General features: G+C 44.7%; 1 protein-coding gene across 2 annotated transcripts in view; it reads right to left on the bottom strand.

Moving 5' to 3' along the window:
- Positions 1–13,023: 13,023 nt before the first annotated feature.
- Positions 13,024–20,904, bottom strand: part of LOC147725639 (uncharacterized) — a 116,801-nt gene continuing 108,920 nt past the window's right edge. For both annotated transcript variants that reach the window (XM_086964558.1, XM_086964559.1), the window contains one exon: positions 13,024–15,648. In XM_086964558.1, the coding sequence (XP_086820684.1) occupies positions 13,961–15,648 (1,688 nt within the window). In that variant the 3' untranslated portion in view covers positions 13,024–13,960. The remainder of the gene's footprint in view (positions 15,649–20,904) is intronic.

The following is a 20,904-nucleotide window of genomic DNA, read 5'->3' as shown; positions in this document are numbered from 1 at the left end:
ACTGTTGTTGGGCAGCCTACTCAGCGGCCTCATTACTTATCTCTACTGATGAAGGATATTGATCCAGAAACACGAGTCGAGTCTCATGTCTAGAAATGCCTGGAGATACCAAGTTCCTACTTGCACCAAACTTGGTGAAACACTTACAAACCCTTTCTTTTTCATTTGCGAAGACACACGAACTGCATGACCCAGAATGCACAGGGGCAATCCAGCTGAGAGGTGGAGCAGCGTGCGCCCAAACCTGTTTACTGTTTAAGGGCTCCCGTGAGCCTCCCTAGCTGACGAGCTAGTGGTGCTGCACCTGCGCGCCCGGGAGGCATCAAAGCCTGTGACTGTTGTTGGGCAGCCTATTCAGCAGCCTCATTACTTATCTCTACTGATGAAGGATATTGATCCAGAAACACGAGTTGAGTCTCGTGTCTAGAGATGCCTGGAGATACCAAGTACCTACTTGCACCAAACTTGGTGAAACACTTACAAACCCTTTCTTTTTCATTTGCGAAGACACACGAACTGCATGACCCAGAATGCACAGGGGCAATCTAGCTGAGAGGTGGAGCAGCGTGCGCCCAATCCTGTTTACTGTTTACGGGCTCCCATGAGTCTCCCTTGCTGACGAGCTAGTTGTGCTGCACCTGCGCGCCCGGACGGCATCGAAGCCTGTGACTGTTGTTGGGCAGCCTACTCAGCAGCCTCATTACTTATCTCTACTGATGAAGGCTATTGATCCAGAAACACAAGTCGAGTCTCGTGTCTAGAGATGCCTGGAGATACCAAGTACCTACTTGCACCAAACTTGGTGAAACACTTACAAACCCTTTCTTTTTCATTTGCGAAGACACACGAACTGCATGACCCAGAATGCACAGGGGCAATCCAGCTGAGAGGTGGAGCAGCGTGCGCCCAATCCTGTTACAGTAAAATTAAGATGATGGGTCCTCGTTGTAATGTTCATGTAGTATATTTATTCTTGGGATTAGATAGTCAGGTACAGCATTCAAGTGGGAATGTAATATGGTAACAAACCCCACCGGGAGCAGATAACTTCCTGCTCAGCCTCCAGGTAATTGATAAATCCCTTGAACAGCAACAGGTAGAATCATGGATGACATCACAGAGGCATGACATAGACAAGCAGACACTAACACTAAGGAGGGACAAAGAGAGAGGAAGAGCAGGATATAACAACTTGACTCTCAGGGACTCATTGACTCCTTAGCCAGAACCCTTCCCACTATTGATTCCAACTCTAACATTAACTCTATGGAAATAGACATTGCGAACTGGCTATTGGTGGCCAGTGATAAGCACGCCCTCTCATCAAATACTCCCGTGCTAGACATGGCAATGCCCACAAATGGTTCACCAGCGCCCTAAAGGACCAAAAACTTTAACTTCGTCAACTGGAGAGGAATTGGAGACTCGGTTACTCTAAGGAAGATAGATTGCTGTACCTGGCAGCCCGTAAGGAGAATACTTACTGCCCACAACAAATCGAGGGAAATTTTTAAAATTGTGAATGATCTCAGTAGCGAATGTAGAATTCAACTTAGTCAGGCCCCCACTCAAGAGCTGTGCAACTCTTTGAACAATTTATTTGTAGAAAAAATCACGGTTATTAAGGCCAGTATTCCCCCCACCGCCCATACGGAATCTTCGGACGACATATCCATAAACTCACCTACTTTGACTCACTTTTCAGATATATGTCACAACACTCTCTCAGAACTCATGACCCGTGTCAAGTCGGGCTCTCCAAATGACTGTTGCCCTCCTTTTGTTCTCAGGGACATCTTCTTGGCCCTGCCCCAAAGTATCCTGCCTTTCCTCAATGAATCCCTCAGCAAGGGCGTAGTACCTAGCGCCCTCAAGGATGCACCTTTAGTTCCTCTTTTAAAGAAACCTGGGGCAGATCCCTCAAACTCTTCCAACTACCACCCTATCTCCCTCCTACCTTATCTGGCTAAAATTTTGGAGGCTCATGTGGCAAGGTGCCTCTCTAAATTCATCGAAAACTCTGGGTTCTTAGAACCTAACCAAGCTGGCTTTCAGCCAGCTCACTCGACCGAGTCAGTTATCCTAGCAGAGGACATGTGGGGGCCGTGATCTCTGCTAGCCTCTTCCAATTGTGCAAAATCAGGAATATTTTCCATCTGCTATCTCACGCAGCCCATGTACAGGTAGTGATTGCATTAGTGCTCTCACGCCTAAACTTCTCTAACTCCCTTTACATTGGGCTACCTCAGACCTTACTCAACCGTTTGCAAATGATCCAGAACCAGGCAGCAAGGCTAATTCGCAAACAGCCGAGATAGCAATCGGCTAGGCCCTCGTTGCAAAAACTCCACTGGCTGCCCATAGCACAAAGAGCTACCTTCAAGACAGGCTGCTTAGTTTTCAAAGCACTGCACTGTAACAGCCCCAAATTTGTCAGTAGTCTGATCATAAAGCACGTCCCTACCTGTAATCTCCGCTCAACCCATCTTCATTTACTTACCACTCCCACTATCAAGTTGAAAAGGCAGAGAGGCCGCAGGTTCTCGTTCCTTGCACCCAGGTCTGGAACTCCCTCCCCCTCACAATTAAGACCTGCGGCAACCTATTGAGCTTTAGAAAGGCCTTTAAAACTTGGCTATTCGTACAAGCCTGCTAACCTGGCCCACTGCAGCAACATCAAAAATAATCAGCGCCAGGAAACTTATGGTGTCAGTGCGCTTTACAAGCTTCTATTAACATAACATAACATAACCTGTGGTTGTTCAGGGTAGTCCCAGCGATTCCCTAGGCTCTAGGCCTATTCACCTGTTCTGAAGTGGTTCTTATACCACTTACTTAGTATATGGTTCGTGAGGCCACTAGGGCAGAATTGTATTTGTGCAACTTATAGTATGCTTATTGAGTAACTTGTGCTGTATCTCGAACTCTGACCTCATAAAGAGTGCAGAGGGGTTGTGTTAGTAACAAATACATATATATTTGATATATACCTTGTGTGGTGTCTTTTCATTTGGTATTCAAGGGGTTATTATAGGTAAAACAATTGGCTTCACATGCTCTCTGAAGTATTAGCCTAAGACTGCTTTGTCCATGCTACCACTAGGATAGCTGGTCTATAAGGTTGACTTTACAACCATCACCATAAGGGTTGTTTGGACTGATACAGTGTTCCCACTAGAATAGTGGACATCACATATCAGGCCAACTTCTCAAAGGGGCATGTTACAGAGGAGTGCGTTGGAAAACGCACAACGCACATTCCCGTATCGCCGGCTATCGCCGGATTTCATTGCCTTTTTAGCACGCAATTATCAATGCGCATCAGGCAGGCGAATAGAAATCCGGCGATAGTCGGCGATATGGCACATTAGCGCATGAAAGCATGCGCTAATGTGGGCCTTGATAATATGGGGGGTTGGATTCAGCTTTATGATCCACACCCCCATGTTAACAATGCCTAACGCCTGGTCAGAGCAGGCATTGGGAGACCTGCAATAAATGAGTTTATCGCAGGTCTTTTCCTCCCATCGCCTTCATTGGTAATAGGGTGTTCCCACCTCCAACCACATTTTTCATGTGGTTGGACGTGGGAACGCCCACTTTGCATGTCATTAGCGATGTTTATCGCCGACATGCAAAGTGGGCTTGGGCCAGGCTATAACGTGCCCTTGTTAATAGGGCTCTAGCAGTATTGCCATTTTCTCGGCACAATTCGCCGAGAAAGCGGTGATACTAGCCCTTGGTAATATGCCCCACAATTCCTTTCCGCATCATGACACAAAAAATGTTGCCAATGACTCTGACATCAACTTCAACCCCACCTTCCCTCTTTAGAAGAGTTCACGACGCTTAACTCAGATAAAGTTTCAGCTGCCCTGGCTAAGATCAAATCGGTCTCTCCAGGAGACCCGGTTTCACCCCGTTTTTTTCCACCTATTGCCCCCTGCTCCTTAGAAATCTTACTGATTTATTTAGTATGTCACTATCACAAGCAGTAGTCCCAGTCAGTTGGAAAGCAGCAAGGGTCAAGGCCATTCTAGAAGAAACCTACTACTGACCCCACGGTACCTAGAAATTACCATCCAATTTCCTTGCTTTCTGATTTTGGAAAGGTACTTGAGTCCTTGGTCAACAAGCAGCTCACCGCCCACCTGGAGAGTCCCGGATTGCTGGATCCTTCACAGTCTGGATTCAGGGCTGCCCACAGCACTGAAACCTTGTTAGTGGAGGTCGTCAACAACATTAGACTAGCCCAGGATAACGGGCAGTCAGCCATGCTTATCCTGTTGGATCTGTCAGCTGTCTTCTACTCCATCTCCCATAGCATTTTAGAACAACGGCTCTGGGAGATGGGTGTCAGGGGTATGGCCCTGGACTGGCTCAGAAGTTATCTAACCAACCGAACTACCACTGTACAGATCGACACCCTGGTCTCCCGCAGTCAGCCAGTAAAAATGGGAGTCCCTCAGGGCTCCATTTAAGTCCCATGCTCTTTAACCTCTAGGTGACACCTCTGGCCAAAGTGATCAGGTCCTACGGTTTCGATGTGGTGTCATATGCTGATGACACCCAGCTATTGATCACCCTAGCCCCTGATCCCACCGACACTAAGATCCGTTTTAAAAACTGAATGACCCACATCGATAACTGGATGTACACCAACCATCTTCAGCTTAATGGTAACAAGACAGAGGCCATTCTCTTTGGTAGGGCACACACATTTTGGTCAAATGACTGGTGGCCCCAGAATTTGGGTCCCAGTCCATCTCCAAATTCCATGGTGCTGAACCTTGGAGTTATGATTGATAACCAGTTGTCAATGAAAAACCATATAATCAGCACCTGTTCTGGAATAATGCGCACTCTACATAACATTTTTCAATGGATCCCAACTGAATCGAGGGAACCACTTGTCAAGGGACTAATCATAAGTCGTATCGACTATGGAAATGCTGTGTTGGCCTCCATCAATGAAGAGCTCTACTCTAGGCTTCAAGTCTTGCAAAATACTGCCACCAGACTTGTATAAACCTCCCTTCGAGGTCTCCATCAGCGCCTAGTCTGAAGACTCTCCATTGGCTCCCCATTAGGAAACAAATCCACTTCAAGATCCTCTGTCTGGTGCACAAGAACATGTACAGAAACGGGCCCAGCTAATTCGCAAAAAGATTCAGCTGGTGCCAGCCAAATAGGACGCTCAGGTCAAGCACCAAATCTCTCCTTACCCCTCGTAAAATTTGCACCGCCAGGAATGGCAGTAGATCTTTTTATTTTCTTGCACCTGCTCTCTGGAATAAACTTCCATTTCAGTTACTCTCGGTCACAGATCACAAGCGATTCTGCAAGGAATTAAAAACCTGGCTATTTGATCATCTATAATGTTCCTTTATCCGACCTCCAGCTCCATTGGAGTTTTACGCTAGCTCCATGAGACCTCCGGGTGAAATTTCTTTCACTTGACTTGACTAAATGACAAAGCCTTTTATTTAGGTTTTAGAAACCGAAACATAAATAAAAAGCAGTGTCATTTACAATGCCAATAGCTCAAACTCACGTAAATGCGAGACCTACTGCAATGCAAATGCTAGTTTTATTTTGAAGAGGTAGCCGATTCAACCAGCGACAGAAGAAGAAATGAAAAACCAAAAGGTTTACACACGGGCACTGAGCGCCAAACTTTGTAGGCAGACGCCGATTAATTGAAGATACCAGAGGTTGAAAACAGCGACCCTTCAAGCACAGAGAATCTGTTTCACAACACCCATATTAAAGGCACAGAAGTACCGGCTGGCACTTCTTTAACTCAACAGTGCCTTACAACGATTGGAGACATCATTTGAAATAACACACAAGTTAGAATACCAGACACACCGATGATGCTTTGAAGAAACAGCTAGGCAAACAGACTGCACATCCTCAACTGAAGAACAGATTGCACCGTGGTTCAGCCCTGACGATAATCCTTCGAAACGCGTCAGCATTTTCCTTTTTCCTATGAGGCATAGTAATCCCACATGACTCTAGAGAGGGTTTGCTAGTACAAACACCCCCTTAGAGACTTCAATTTGTTCTTCCCCCATAGACTGCTCGCCTCAAAATAGAAGCAAAGTATAAGGGGGCAGATTTATGACGGACTTGCACCACGTTTACGCCGCCGTTGCGTCACACAATGGCGCGGAAACGTGGCGCATCCCTGCGACCTATTTACAACGTGATGCATCTAGGCAGATGCGTCACGTTGTGAAGCCCTGCGCCACATGAAACCTACGTCAGGTTTCATGTGGGCGTTCTGTCGCAGGGTGGGCGTTCCCTCGTAGGAAAGCCCCGTAAAACTGACGCAGTGAAATCTACAAGATTTCACTGAGTCAGTTTTACGAGGCTTCTGCGTCAAATCCTTACGCCTGCTTGAAGCAGCCGTAAGGAGTGACGCACCACGTTATGTATGGGTGGCCTCTGTACATTGCAGGAGTTACGTCGCACTTGCAACGCTACTCCAACAATGAGCCGCCCGTACACCACAAGATGCGTCACGCATCTGCCCTTCCTTGCACCATGGTGCGCCGCATTGTAAATGCGGCGCATCTGTGGTGCCGCAAGGAGGGAATTGCGTGACGCATCAGTTCTGGCGCATCCCTGCTGATTTGCAGAGATGCGCCAGAACTCATAAATCTGCCCCAAGGTCCTTTTGTTTTTGAGAGAGCTTACATTCAACTAACACGGACTGGTGCAATGGCTTGGAACATTTTGTACACAACTTTCACATCTCGTTTGATCTACACGTTATTGTTTATATGTATGTTTTAACTTTATTTTAAAATTTAAAAATTGATCTTTTGAATGCTCTATTGAAATGGTTGTATAAAATGTGTAAAACAATGCTAAGTAGTGCAGTAAGGTGCCGTGACTACATGCATTGATCCTTAGTCTGCTAAAAACAAATAGCAGCCTTTAAAAGTGGTGGCCAGGTTTTCTGTTTTTTCATACAGTTTTATTTCTACAGCAGGAATAAAGTAATACAGACAGAGATACATAACTACATAGGAAGGCATACATGCATATGGTGAACAATAAAGAGATATAAAGTTGTGTTATATAAAGTACCATGTGTGCAAAAACATTGCAGATAGTTAACACCCCTTCACGCCTTTCTTGTACATTTGTTGCGTCAGGCTGTGGAGCACCCTGCTGTGAGGACATCACGCCACGCACAGTCCGTCTGAAGACCGGGGTAGAGAGGCAACTGAAAAGGAAAGTCAGCCAAATCAGTTCTCCTGACCGAGACTTTGAATATGTTGAGCTTGATCTAAAAGGTTTTTTGTTTTAAAAACTTTGATTTGTTTATATTGTCAGTGTCCTTCTTGAAGTTAAAACGTAGATGCTTCCTATTTGATCCCTTCTGATCACTCGGGCCTCCTTTGCTATCACTTGGAAAATACATTTGGAGTGCTGAACGTAATTTATCTGAGAACAAGTAACAGTCTCTCTGATCTCTCCAGAACCCGACGAATAGACATTTCCTATAGGGTAGTGCCACCTCAATACAAAATAAACAGTGGAAGAAAACAAGTGATACTGACTGAACTTGTAATGGAACTGTGAAACTTCTAAATGTATGGGCTGCATGCTAGTGACCAGGACACTAAGCGAAGATAAGCATTAAAACATTTCAAAGCAGCAAATAAATACTTAAGCGGAGCTCCCGTGACAGACATACAACAAGCATTTGCAATGCAATAGGTCTCGCATATAGGCGAGTTTGAGCTATTGAGATTGTAAATAACAATGCCTTTTATTTTTGTTTTCGTTTTTAAAACATAAAAAAGGCATTGTCATTTACAATGCCAATAGCTTAAACTCGCGTAAATGTGCGACCTATTGCATTGCAAATGCTTGTTATCCGTGGTAGGCAGTAGGGGCGAATTAATTTAAGTTTTCAGGCCGTGGAATGGAAAAACCCCAAACGTATTGTCTAGGGTTGTAAGCGCTAGTCCATTGCTGCACTTTGCAAACCCTGTTTACTCCAGCTATTGATCTCCAGAATGTAAGTATGCCCTTTTCTAGTGCCATGAGGTGGCTGATGTGCTCTGGTCGATTCAGTGAGGCAGCAGTAGCATTCAATGTCAATTGCTTAACAAGCATTGGCATAGCCAATAGGTCTCGCCTTTAGGACCTTATAAGGTTTTAGCCATGCAACAGTTGATGTTGTTGCACCAAGGATATTGTGCTGCATAACTAAATACTTATAAGGTCCCAAAAGCGAGACCTATTGGCTATGCCAATGCTTGTTTAAAAAAAGCTCCCTCGAAATGTACCTTGCCACCTTAGGCAGGCTACATTTTTAGATGCATTAAGGGCCTTATTTTGTAGCTTTTTCTTGGTTCACCTTCAAATGTGGGTAAAACACAAGGTATTCTATTTTCCCATTCGAGCCATCAGGGTTCAGGAATATCTCCCCTCTTTCTGATAATATCACAGCAATCCAAATAACATCTCCACCTTTCTTTTACTTTTGTGTATCGGGGTGACTTTACCTTGTCCTCACTCCAATTCTTTCTTGAGCTGACGCTAATAGTTCAATCACAGCATTTGTATAGCGCGCTACTCACCCGGAGGGTCTCAAGGCAAGTGTTATGATTGATTGATTGATACAGGCGACGAAAGGGACACAAGGCACAAGCCAAATTGGCAGACCTAGCTCTTAACCTAGTGAAAAGAGGCATCAAAAGGAGATGGAAATGATCATCACCCCCCAAGATGGAATACTGGAAGGAAGAAGTTGAAAAGTGGGGGATAGCGGAAAGTGTAGCTATTCGCAGAGAAGACCTCAGAGGGCTTTGGTACACGCCTTTAGCCATGAGCTGGGATACCCTATTAGAATCATTCAAAGCTTCTGACACATTCGACCCCTAGGGGTAGCGCTGCACTTCTGCGTGAGCCCCCCGCATGTTCAAAACTGAGATCTTCCCCCATGGGTGTCAACAGTAATTCCCCAGGGACCCCGTATCTGTAGATGTGAGACCCCCTCTCCATACTCACTATTAACCCGACCCATGTGACTACAAGGTCAACCAGACATGCAATACCCAGTCAGTACAAACTTGTCCTTTCTGAGCCTGTCAGCAGGGGAGGTGGGAGGGGATTTGTGTTCTTGGAATTTTTTTTTTCTTCATCAATGTCACTCAATTCGAACTCTCTGACTTAATAGTAGGAAATATATAACCAGTGGTCGCCTGGCTCAGAGCTGAGTCAGTATATTTCAAAACAAAGACCCAGTCCGATAGCGTGCTATTATAATAGTGACAACCAGGGGAGTCTAATGGACACCTTATCCCCACTACGCTCTCATAAACTTTATAAGGAGGTACTGCACTTATGCTACGCTCGAATTAAAACACCTGTTCTCCCCGGCAACACCTCAGAACATCCACTCACAATGAGCCAACAAAAAGTTGATCACATACGTCCACTATAAAAATTAGACATTCCTCATAATCGTGAGAAAATATGTGCGAGAAGCAAATGACCCCTCACGGAAACACCACCAACGGGGTAACTGGTATGAAATTTCCAGACAGGCCCCTGTCTCATCATCGGTGATCACTTGCTTCTCAAAGAAAAGTGAGAGGAAAGAAAAGTAGTGTCCAAAACAAACAACATATAAAGTGACAAATAGTGAAGTGCAGAAAATTCTGCTGGTGACAAACAAACACAAATAACTAAGTGCTAAAAACACACACTGCACACCAGTCCCTTAACCAATTTTATTCATAGGGCGGTGAAAGTGTGCTCTTAAATGATAAAAAAAGGCTGGTAGCTAATCATGCATACCATTACCTATTCCCTGTCCATTTTCCCCTCTTAGCTCCTTTGTGTTTTGAATGTCAGAGCTAAGTCAGGCCTGTCCTGAACACTATATGAATATATGCACCGATACAGGACAAGAATAATGTACAATTGAACTGCCTTTACAGAGTGTATTATAACCGGATGAAAATGATTTTTTTTTTTTAAAACAAAGTATGGCTCACTATGATGAGTTGTGTTATGCACATGCAAAATGGGAAAATTCCATTCTTGTAGTGCATGAACCATATGCGCACCAGTTCCTTCCATGCGAGTGTGGCCCTCACTATTATCATTACTGCAGGTGAGCAAAATGCCTCCCAGGGAAGCATGGAGTCGATATTCATGGCCATGCTTGTCCTGAAACTTCATGGGTTTACATGGCGGGTAGTGCATACGTGCTCCAAATATGCTATTTCCTGTACAGCCATTTGTCATTTCCAGTTTGATTGTGCATAACAGTACCCATGTCATGATTTACAAGGCCCTTGCACAGCTGTCATTCCCTTCTTACAACGTAGTAATATATGATGCGGCTGTGCGAGAGTCCTGTGAAGGAGTACCATAGTGATGTGCCATTGATACTCCTTGGCATACCTCCCCTGATTATCTAGCATTTATGTTGTCTGCCATGGCTTACACGGTTTAGCTTACCTAGGTTTATCTATTGCACTAGGCTTATGGATGCATGGAATATAAGTGTACAATGACTGCACTCAGCAGCACTGATAGGTAGAGCACACAAGTTAGTGTGGACCAGTATGTATGATTACAGATGTCTGTAACCAAACTATTTACTGGTGTTTGCTTTACAGACGGGCTCCGGATACCATTACCCAAGTATAGTGTGTGAATTGTGTAGGAGCATAGCACCTTCCAACTCAGCTACATGTGTGTGTAGTTAGGTAGTGATGCCACACAGCATGTGGTTGTGCAAAATGGCCAACAGGTGCATGTGTAAGACTTTCTCATGTATGACTCAGCGAGCCTTACCAATGTGTATCATCCAGACATGTCAACTGTGTCATCGGAACACTTACTTCCTGAAAGGCCACATGGCCAATAGCCTTGCATATGTACTTTAGTGTAGTTACTTATCCTAGATGTGTATATTTAATGATGTTCTGTACTTGTTATGTCTTGTAGCTGGACGCCCTCCCCCCCCCCCTCCCTCCCCTCCCTCCCCCCCTTACACAAATGCTGAGATGGCCAACTTCAGCAACCCAAACTTCAACGGAGAGTGCATTCGTCTGTGTAATAAGTGTCAGATGTGAAGGAAATAGCCTGATTTGTTGTGCATTCTACTCCCAAATTGACTTCTTGAAGAGGAGGAACAGGTCATGGGAAGTTGTGGTAACATGCTGCTGGTCTATTAGCATCAGACTAGTCGGATATGTCTCAATATAGCTCCACGAGTTTGATCATATTTTGACCTCCCTGCGCACAGAACTTTTCTTTGGCTATCTCTTCTATATTAAGAGACATATAATGTTTGCCAGAAAACAGGGTGATCTGGAGCGAAGCATTACTGGGAGGTACTTAATTAGTGGGAGATGATGGAAGGCGATAAACCGGTGAGAATTTCAACCCAGACAAATTGGGTTTTGCAAGCAAGGGAGGGCCAGTAGTGGCATGGCTGGATGAGGGGAAATGAGGGGAGGACAGATGTCACTTCCCTAGGTAGCAGCAACGAGGAATGAGGGGCGGGTTCAACCGTCACATGGGATTTCTTAACAGTCCAGGAGAAGTAGGATTGCTGCTCTTTCCGGTTGCGGAAAGAGCTGCTACCTAGGGAAGTGACATCTGTCCTCCCCTCGTTTCCCCTCATCCATCCGTGAATCTACTGGCCCTCCCTTGCTTGCAAAACCCGATTTGGCCGGGTTGGAATTATCACCGGTCACACGATCCCATGCTTAATGCGTAACATTTAGCCCTGAGGAGTCACGGGCGACTGCCCGATTGACGAAACACTTGTCGGCTGGTTTTTCCTTTGAGGTTTCCCTTCTGAAGAAGGTTTTAATACATTTCGCCCAAAAAAATGAAACGTCTACTGGGGTTGACCCGGTCTTCATTCCTGCTTGAACCTTATAATGTTTCTCATTGACATTTATTATTACGAACCTAACGTGTCCACAGGACTTTTGTTTCATTTACCAAGTGGGCCCTTGCCACTCCTTTCAGGGGTTATTTTGGGTTTCCTCTGACCTAGTAGCACAGGACTATTTGTGTTGTATATTTCCTACCTCACCGCTACCAGTATAGAGCGCCATTCTTCCTGTATACGTAAAACCCTACATAGAACCCTCATCACCCATTAACTGTCCTTTCTCTTACTCAGACTCCACCCACCCCCCCATTCATCCACTAAAGAATTCATGAAGCCACACATCCAACCATGGCGTCACTATTACACCCATGCAGTCCGTAACTCACCCATTCAAGGTCCTGTCTCTTACTCCGGCCCCACTGCCTCAGCCTTACTGTGGCCCACACACTTCCCTTGCCCCTTTAGTCACACATGCATTCACCCTTTAATCCCCCCTCCATTTGAGCCCTCAGCTGCTTATTCATCATCACCTCAGTCAGCCAACTAAACAAACACTGAACAAAGAAGCACTGTGCCTTAAAAAACTGACCTGCGGGCTTTGCCAATGCTTGTTTACATCTGCAAGCTATATTTATGACCCCCTTTACTCCCTCCTTCCCTCAGAACCCATGTCACCACTTCCCCGTACCCTGTTTGGTTACTTTAAGCCTCTTCCCATTCTCTATTCTCATGTTTTGTACAATTCTTTGCTTTTAACGTTGTACACTTTCTCATGTCACTGTTGTACTTATATGTGATACTCCTTTTGTTTCACTCAAATTATTTCCAGTGAGTGATAAAGGTGTAAAAGCTAGCCTCTATTAAATGGACTTGACATTGCATTTATATAGATCTTACTACCCCTGGTGAGGCATTGAAGAGCTTTACAACAAGGACCCCAAAGTTAGTGGTCAATCCATTAGCTATTGGAGTTAGTCTTGCATGCTAAAGGAAACCATTCCATTCATCTACTCCAGTTTCTTTGTGGTATAATAATGACTTAGGTCTGGCCATTAAAGGGGCTATGTGAGAAGCAAATGCTTGCTGGAATTAATATTATATTGGTTTAAAAAACTTAACACAGACAAGTACGAGATTTAGAGTCATTTATATACAGAAAAGGCGTGTAGAATGGTTGCAGAGGTGCATTCAAAATGAATAAGGGAAGGAAAAAGTAACAGCTTAATTCAAGGTACATTTTTCATACAGGATTCTAAAGAATATAACAGGTGAAGAGGTTTTGTGATAGCATGCAATCTGTGGAAAGAAACAATCTTAAACTCAACTATAATGGAATGTGGGTTATTACAATCTTGCTAAAGACACTTTTAAAGATTCTAGGTCTTATTTGGTCTTGGTTTTCTCGTTCATATATGGTTAGGACATTTTATTGCTTGCAGAAATAAAAATTAACATCCATACACTAATACAAAATTCAAGTGAACCATTATTGGAAATTTTGACATAACATCCAAGTACGCTTTTGGGTTTTTACTGGCGATACAGAAGAAAAATCACAATTGCAGGTATATTCAAGCAAAAGAACAGAGAAAAGATGTGACTCAAGATACAGGAAGCAAAACAAATAAAGTTCATTAATCGAGAGATTCGTACACCAAACACAATAATTTAAGGTCAGAGTGAAATATTGGGAATATCTCTACAACACTGTTTTTACATCTGAATATCGTTTTACAATAAACCTTTCATCGTTCCTACCCTGCATCACTTCTTTCTGGATCCCGTCTCCCACACTTCTTTTTTCATTACCCCAGATTCATTAATGCATCGCGCAAGGTCCTCAATACCTCATGTTGATGTCTTGGATGTCTGACACAAGAGGCAAGAATCAATAATACGTGTTGTGCGTCCTAGACATATGTTAACTAAAGTTAGGCTACCGAACAACCTTAGTAGGCTTTCTTAAAAGGAAACTATTCACTTCAGTTATGATACTCAACTTTAAAGTAAGCATTGATGGGGAGATTTACTTTGGATTAGAAATGTGTCTATGCCTTAACCAAGAAATCTTTATTTATATGTAAACCAACTTCTAACATCGAAATACTGAAAGAAACCCCTCTTGGTATTTTTCGCAGAACTGAGTGGGGCCTGCTTTGATGGCATTAGTTGCTTTCTTGTTGAGACGTTTGTAATCAGCATGGCTCGCTCCCTCATGGCCATCAGCGACTGAATGCGCTCCATGTAGCCTGGTTTGGCTTCCGCTTTCTCCGACAGGATCAGCAGGTCTATATACTCCGGCGTTGAGAGTGGGTTTGGCTTCAGGGCAATTTCTTCCAGTCTCCGGAGACACCGAGACAACTCGTCAATGAGATCTACAACTTTCTCTTCAACGCCAGCAAGCTCCTCATTCAGCTGCTGAAATATCCCTTCAGCCGTCATCACTTCACCACATGCAGCCTCGTAGTTATCTTTTAACTCTTGGTAAGTTCCACTTTCAATTTTAACTTCATAAATCCATTTGTATTTCTGATTGAAATGAACACTCCAGATACAGTGCCCTGGACACACTTTGCAGGTCTTATCGTCATCCATTGCCGAACATCTATACTTCTGACCATCATCAGGAATATAACATGGATAGTGACAGGTCTGGTGACACCTCTGACAATTTGTTATGAAACCAATTATTTCCTCTTTTTTTGCTACAGTTTTGGGCACTTCATACTCAAAGTTCTGATTAGCTTTCATCTTATCCTTGTTCTGCTCCAAGATGGCCTTTGTGTACCTGATCTCCTCCTGCTTGGTCAGACCACCTTTGATCTGGGGCTGCAGACCTGCCACGATGAGCTCAAGCTGCTTCCGCTCATCAAGAACTTCCTTGGTTAACCGCAAGCTTTTGGTTTCCAGCTGGTTTAGTGCTGTAAAAAAGTTCTTGAGGCTGTTCACACCCATCTTCCAAAACATCTTATCAAAGTTTTCATCCTCTGCAGCACTCTCCATGAGTTCATCACATCCATTGTAAGCAAATAGGGCAGAATTGTTAAATTTGAAATGGACTGGGGTACCATTGTCCTTCGGACAAGGCATCTCCGCCACTCTAATTGCTTCCAGTACTGGAGGTTTTTGACCATCAGCGAATGTGACCAGTACGAGTATGTTGTCAGCCACATCCTTCCCAAAAATAGAGAGGATGGAATCAAATATATATCTCTGTGAAGGAGTGAGACGAACCAATGAGGACTGGACTACGAAGCATACTGCGTCTAGATGATCAACACCACCGGGTGTGGAAAAGAACTCTCTAATCTGTTCAACGAGGAACTTGTCTCTGTCGATGCCCTTAGTATCCCCGAATCCTGGTGTGTCTATGATGGTGAGGCTGTAGGGCACCTGGAAACCCTCTTGGTGAATGAGGTGATACGAAGTTATTGACGAAGTTTGGCTCTCTGCTTGTGATCGATTGGTCTCTTCATCAATTAGTTTAAATCTGAAACCATCCTCCCACGTAACCCCTAAGATGTAGTTGGCCATCCCATTGATTAAAGTGGTTTTTCCTGATCCTGTTGCTCCAAGCAACATGATCACCTTGTCATTGTAGGTAGATTTCTGTGGTCCAAAAGTGCACATCTGACGATAACCGTCCTTGTCAATCTTCTGTCTTCGAAGATGAAGTTTGTGAATGGATGGCTTGCTCTTTTCCTTCTCAACCTGAATGCTTTCCTTAAGAAAATTCTTTGCCGAACTGAGCTTGTGATCTGTTGAGAGATTTAAATAAGTTATACATATTTGAAACGTGTACAACATCATAAATCGCATTCTACATACTAATCTAATGCAAAGTAGATACAGACAAAGCAAATTGAAAAATAATAAATCAGTTTGTTTTCTACAGGCTGAGCCTACTGGGATCCCTGCCCATCCCAGTGGTTAAGGCAAAAAACTAGGTGTTATTTTAGATGGTAAGCTGAACTATAAGCCCCAAGTCAATTCACTGGTCTCTTCCTGCTTTTATATACTAAGAATAGTAAAAAAACATTTTCCATTTACTCCGGCAGAAGGGCGTAGGATAAAAGTCACTGCTTTAGTCATGTCTAAACTAGACTATTGCAATAGTCGATTAAACAACACTCAGGAATTTATCAATGAGCTTCAAATGGTACAGAATGCAGCTGCAAGGCTTCTCTCTGGGACTTCCAAATAAAATTCTGTATCCAGTATCCAAGGTTATAAGAAAATTGCATTGTCTGCCAATCAAATTTAAAGCGCTGTGAATAGCCTATAAGGCAATACACAATATGGGCCCTGTTTTTTTTTTTTTTTAAAATACTCCTTGCAGGTATACATACCTGGCAGACATTTGCATTCCCTAGGGGCGAATCTGTGAACTACTCTTAGAATTTATAGAAACTGGGGTGACAGAAGCTTTGTGGTGGGTACTACCAAGCTGGGGAATAACCTACCTCCTCATATCAGGGCCCTTCCCACTCTTATCTCTCAGAAAACAGCTAAAAACCTGGCTTTTCAATAAGTAGGTATTTCCAGCTCAGAAGTAGATAGTGCCAAGATACCTTTTGGGTATACGTGAACTCTACAAATTGCATTAACATAACATACTGCCACCGAGCATTTACCAATTTGGACGAATTTCTTTTGTTTACGTTTAAGGTGAGGGTTGAGGACACAGGTGATATCAGAGGAGGATGTCCATTGGAAAGGTAATAAGCATCTACACAGGGGTATTTTTGAACATTCGGCTCATTTACACATACACTCCCAAAAAAGGTTCGAGTTAGTGCATATATAGCGGTCTAGTGCTCCCAGCACAGACACTATTTAGCCGATGATCGAGCGGGCGCGCAGTCCTTAGTGCTGCATTTCATCACGCTGCTTACGGTCACGTTTTTTAAACTATACCTCTTTTTTTAAATATATCTCCCTCAATTCGTTTTGTGTACAGTGTTAGCCTGTATTTACCGGTTTTATTAATCTGGCAGTAGGTGGGGGCTAATCAGGGAGAGCAGGCTTGTTCTTGGTGCAACGAGGATACTCTCGTCCTGGTCTGTCACAGCTGGTGCCAATTGTACGGAGGGCGCTGCGAGTAATTCCTCGGTGCTCGGGCCGCACTTCCGGCCTCTTACTTCCGCCTGCGAGTGTGTGTTGCTGCGGGAGCGGTCTAGTGCTCCCAGCACACAGACTATTTAGCCTATGATCAAACGGGCGCATAGCGGGCGCGTCACCGGTGCGCCGAAGACGCGCCAAAGGCAAACCCATCTGCGCCCGGACGGCGCCAGAGGCCACGACCCCTGGATATTTTTCTGAGCAGTCTGGTGTTTAAAATTATACTTCTATGGAAATGCTGGACCTTAGAAGGACTGCTGACTCGAAGTGCTTCCAGTCCATAGCAGTGGATGACTGTGTAGGGAGCTGTACGCATTGTGACTTCCACTTCTTTTTGGTCTGGGGGGGCAAAGAAAGAGGGAAGGTAATGTATACTGCTTCTGACCCCCTGCTTTGCCTCTCCCTGAATGGTAGGTCTCTTAGCAAACACAGCTTAGAAATCTATGACCTACTTACTGACCAGAAAACCAGTGGGGCTGTTTCTGGTGGAAACATTGTTAAATGAGCAATCTGCTCCAGATGTTTTGGGAGCTCTGCCCGATGGGTATGCAATTCTTAGGGTTGATAGATTTGGACAGAAGGGGGGATGGAGGGGGAGGTCCTGCCGTGATATTTAGGAAGGAATTTCAGTTGAAGCTATCAAAAATAGCACTGCCAAGCTGTGAAGCAGTACCGGCACAGTTGCAGGGTTTCTTCTGTATAGACCCCCCCCTGGGCCGGCAAGAGCCTTTCTTGATGGGCTAGCTGAGACAGTGCCCCCTTATATTATTCGCTATCCTAACTTTATTCTGTTGGGGGACTTGAATCTGCATTTGGAAGATTCAGATAATGGAGGCTCCAAGGAGCGGATTCAAGGGTTACAGGCGATGGGTCTAACTCACCTGATTAACACCCCTACACATAATAAAGGTCATACGCTTGATAACATTTTCACTAACCGTACCCTGGTAGTAGCTCTGCCACCGGTGCCCATAGTATGGTCTGACCACTTGGTCCTCCCTTTTACACTCACTCCCACTAGACAGACCATCTGCAATTTAGTAAAGCGCTCACTACCCTAAATGGTTAGGAAATGGGAGGCGCTAAGCTCTGAGGCCTTTGGGGATAAGCTGGCGTCAAGCACCCCAGTTTTAGGGACTGAAGGGCATATAGCTGAGGGGTAAGTCTCTCTGTGGATTAAGGAGGCAGTTGATTTTATTATCCCCTGAAACCAGGTAAAAGTTCCTGCAGAACCCCCTCCACTAAATGGTATTCGGTGGAACTGGTTCTCCTAAAAACAGACTCTAAACGCCTTGAACGCCGATGGAGGGTGAACTACCTTAAGGAGAACAGGGTGCTAAACCTGGCTGCTCTTAAGCTGTATCAGCAAAACGTCAGGAGAGTACATCGAAGCAGCTAAAAATTCCACCAAGAGTTTCTTCAATGTAGTGAAAGTACCGTCCTCTTTAGATCATGTGACAGCCTCAATGCCAGTCTCGTCTGACTATTGCAATCAGGTTGCAGACTTTTTTATGAGCAAGATCAATACAATGTATGCTGCTTTCCCTGAAAGTAGCAGGAATCACATCTCAACTCCTGTAATAGATGGTTTAGGAAACAAGAACAGTTTTGCTTTCTGTCCACCTGGAGTAAGCGAGGTTCTTAAACTTATGGAGGCAGTGAAATCTGGGTCGCCTCTAGACCCGATTCCCCCTAGATATGTGAGGCTAGGGAAAGAAGTAATTGCCCCAGTTCTTACCTCACTTCTTAACCTCTCTTTTAGCTCAGGTGAGGTTCCCAGTAATTGGAAGCACACTTTGGTGGTTCCATTGTTAAAGAAACCCTCCCTTGATCCATATCTTTACTACCTTATGTGGCTAAGATGGAGGAGAAGTTTCTTAACAGTCAATTGTCCCTTTTTCTGGAAGAGAGACAAGTACTCCATGAAAATCAGTCAGGGTTTAGACCCCGACATAGTACGGAGTCTGCTCTTCTTTTTGCTTCAGAGGCTTTGAAGATGGCTGCCGATGAGGGAAGAACAACTGCTCTGATCCTCCTAGACCTAAGTGCCGCTTTCGACACGGTCTCCCACGGCCTTCTTTTAGAATGGTTGGGGGATGCCGGGGTTGGGGGGAGTGATATGGAGATGGATAAAACACTATCTGGAGAACAGATCCTTTCAGGTCCTACAGCATCCTTTCGAATCCAGAGTCTGTCCATTGTCGCAAGGAGTGCCACAGGGTTCCGCTCTCAGCCCTACCCTGTTCAATGTTTATATGCACCCCTTGGCAAACATTGTGATGAGACATGCGGTAAAACTGGTATCATATTCTGATGATACACAGTTGATAGTTCCCCTGGAGCAAAAGGAGGTAGGAATGGCTGCCAAGTTCAAGGCCTGCTTGGGGGAACTTGCCAATTGGATGAAGCTCAGCTGTTTTCAGCTGAATGCAGGTAAGACTGAGGTGATGGTAGTTGGTAAGCAGCCCTCCCTTTGGTCACACTTGTGGTGACCGGAGGAGCTGGGACCATCCCCGACCCCCGAGGCCAAGGTTAAGAATCTTGGAGTGTGGTTTAATGACTCCCTCTCATTCTCTGAACAGATATCAGCAGTGGTGGGTGCCTGTTTTGGTACTCTGAGGATGCTACGTAAAATTCTGGATCCTCTCCCAGTTGAGGCTAAACAGACTGTTATACAGCCTCTAGTTACGTCGCGTCTAGACTATTGTAACATGTTGTACCTAGGGGTGATCCCAAAAAATCTGTACATACTGCAGAAGGTGCACAATGCTGCAGCCCGCCTAATTTTGAACATTTCTAGACGGGCCTCGGTAGGAGAGGCATTGAGGAAGTTACACTGGCTCCCCATACAAGCCAGAGTCATCTTTAAGGCCTTAGGTTTCACTCACCGGATTTTCAATAAGCAAGGACATGGCTTCTTGCTCCCCCTTCTTATCGCCAATAGACCGGCACGTTACCTGAGGTCCTTGGGCATGGCTAAGTTGATTGTGCCTAAGGTTCGGAAGGCACGGGCGGGTGGGAGGTCCTTCGGCCACCTTGCAGTGAAAGCCTGGAATAACCTCCCTGCTGACCTAAGGATGTGCCAGTCGGAGTCTGTGTTTCGGAAAAAACTAAGACATGGCTATTCCGCTTGATGGTGGGAAATAGGCCTTATGCAGCTGTTCTATAGGGGGTTCTGGCTGCAGGGTGTGCGGGTGGTCTGGGCCGAGATGCTGGGTACTAATCTGGTGTTCTAGCACGGGGACACTCCGTTGGAGTAACCATGCGCTCTATAAGCTGTATAATTATAATACTAATACTAATAATAATGGTAATGAAGGGCTTATACAACGCACACATTCACCCACTTAAGAGTTAAGATGAAAAATTGCTATACCTATATGTCAGAGGCAAATGCTTCCTCAAACCGCCAGGATTTAAATGACCGTCTAAACGGTTCTAGTGATGTTATTGAACTGTAGCTGCTGGAAGAGAGTTCCAAATCTAGGCACCAAGATTGACAATCTGCACCTCAATACTTGCTTTTCAAAATCTAGGGACAGTTATTAAACCGACCTTGGATGAGTGCAGCACTCTGGCTGGAGCAGATCTCACTACGCGATTATTAAAAACTAATCCAGGGCCAAAGCATGAAGAGCCTTGAAACCAAGACAGCAAACCTTACATTGAATGCTTTGTACTATCGGTAGCCAGTGAAGCTTTTTCAACAGTGGGAGAGGATGTGCTCTGCGAGGGACTTTGAACACCAGATCGGTGGCTGCATTCTGCAGTATATGGAGTCTCTTTACATCACAGTCTGGTAATCCCAGGTAAATGCTGCGGTCATAATCAATCCTCCCTCCTGTCATGGCTGCCATGATTGTTTTCAAGGATATAGCAGGAAGGGGTTTGGC

The sequence above is a fragment of the Lissotriton vulgaris genome, chromosome 3_2 (genome assembly GCF_964263255.1).
Source record: "Lissotriton vulgaris chromosome 3_2, aLisVul1.2, whole genome shotgun sequence".
Taxonomy (NCBI): domain Eukaryota; kingdom Metazoa; phylum Chordata; class Amphibia; order Caudata; family Salamandridae; genus Lissotriton; species Lissotriton vulgaris.
This window is presented reverse-complemented; position numbering and strand designations above follow the sequence as displayed.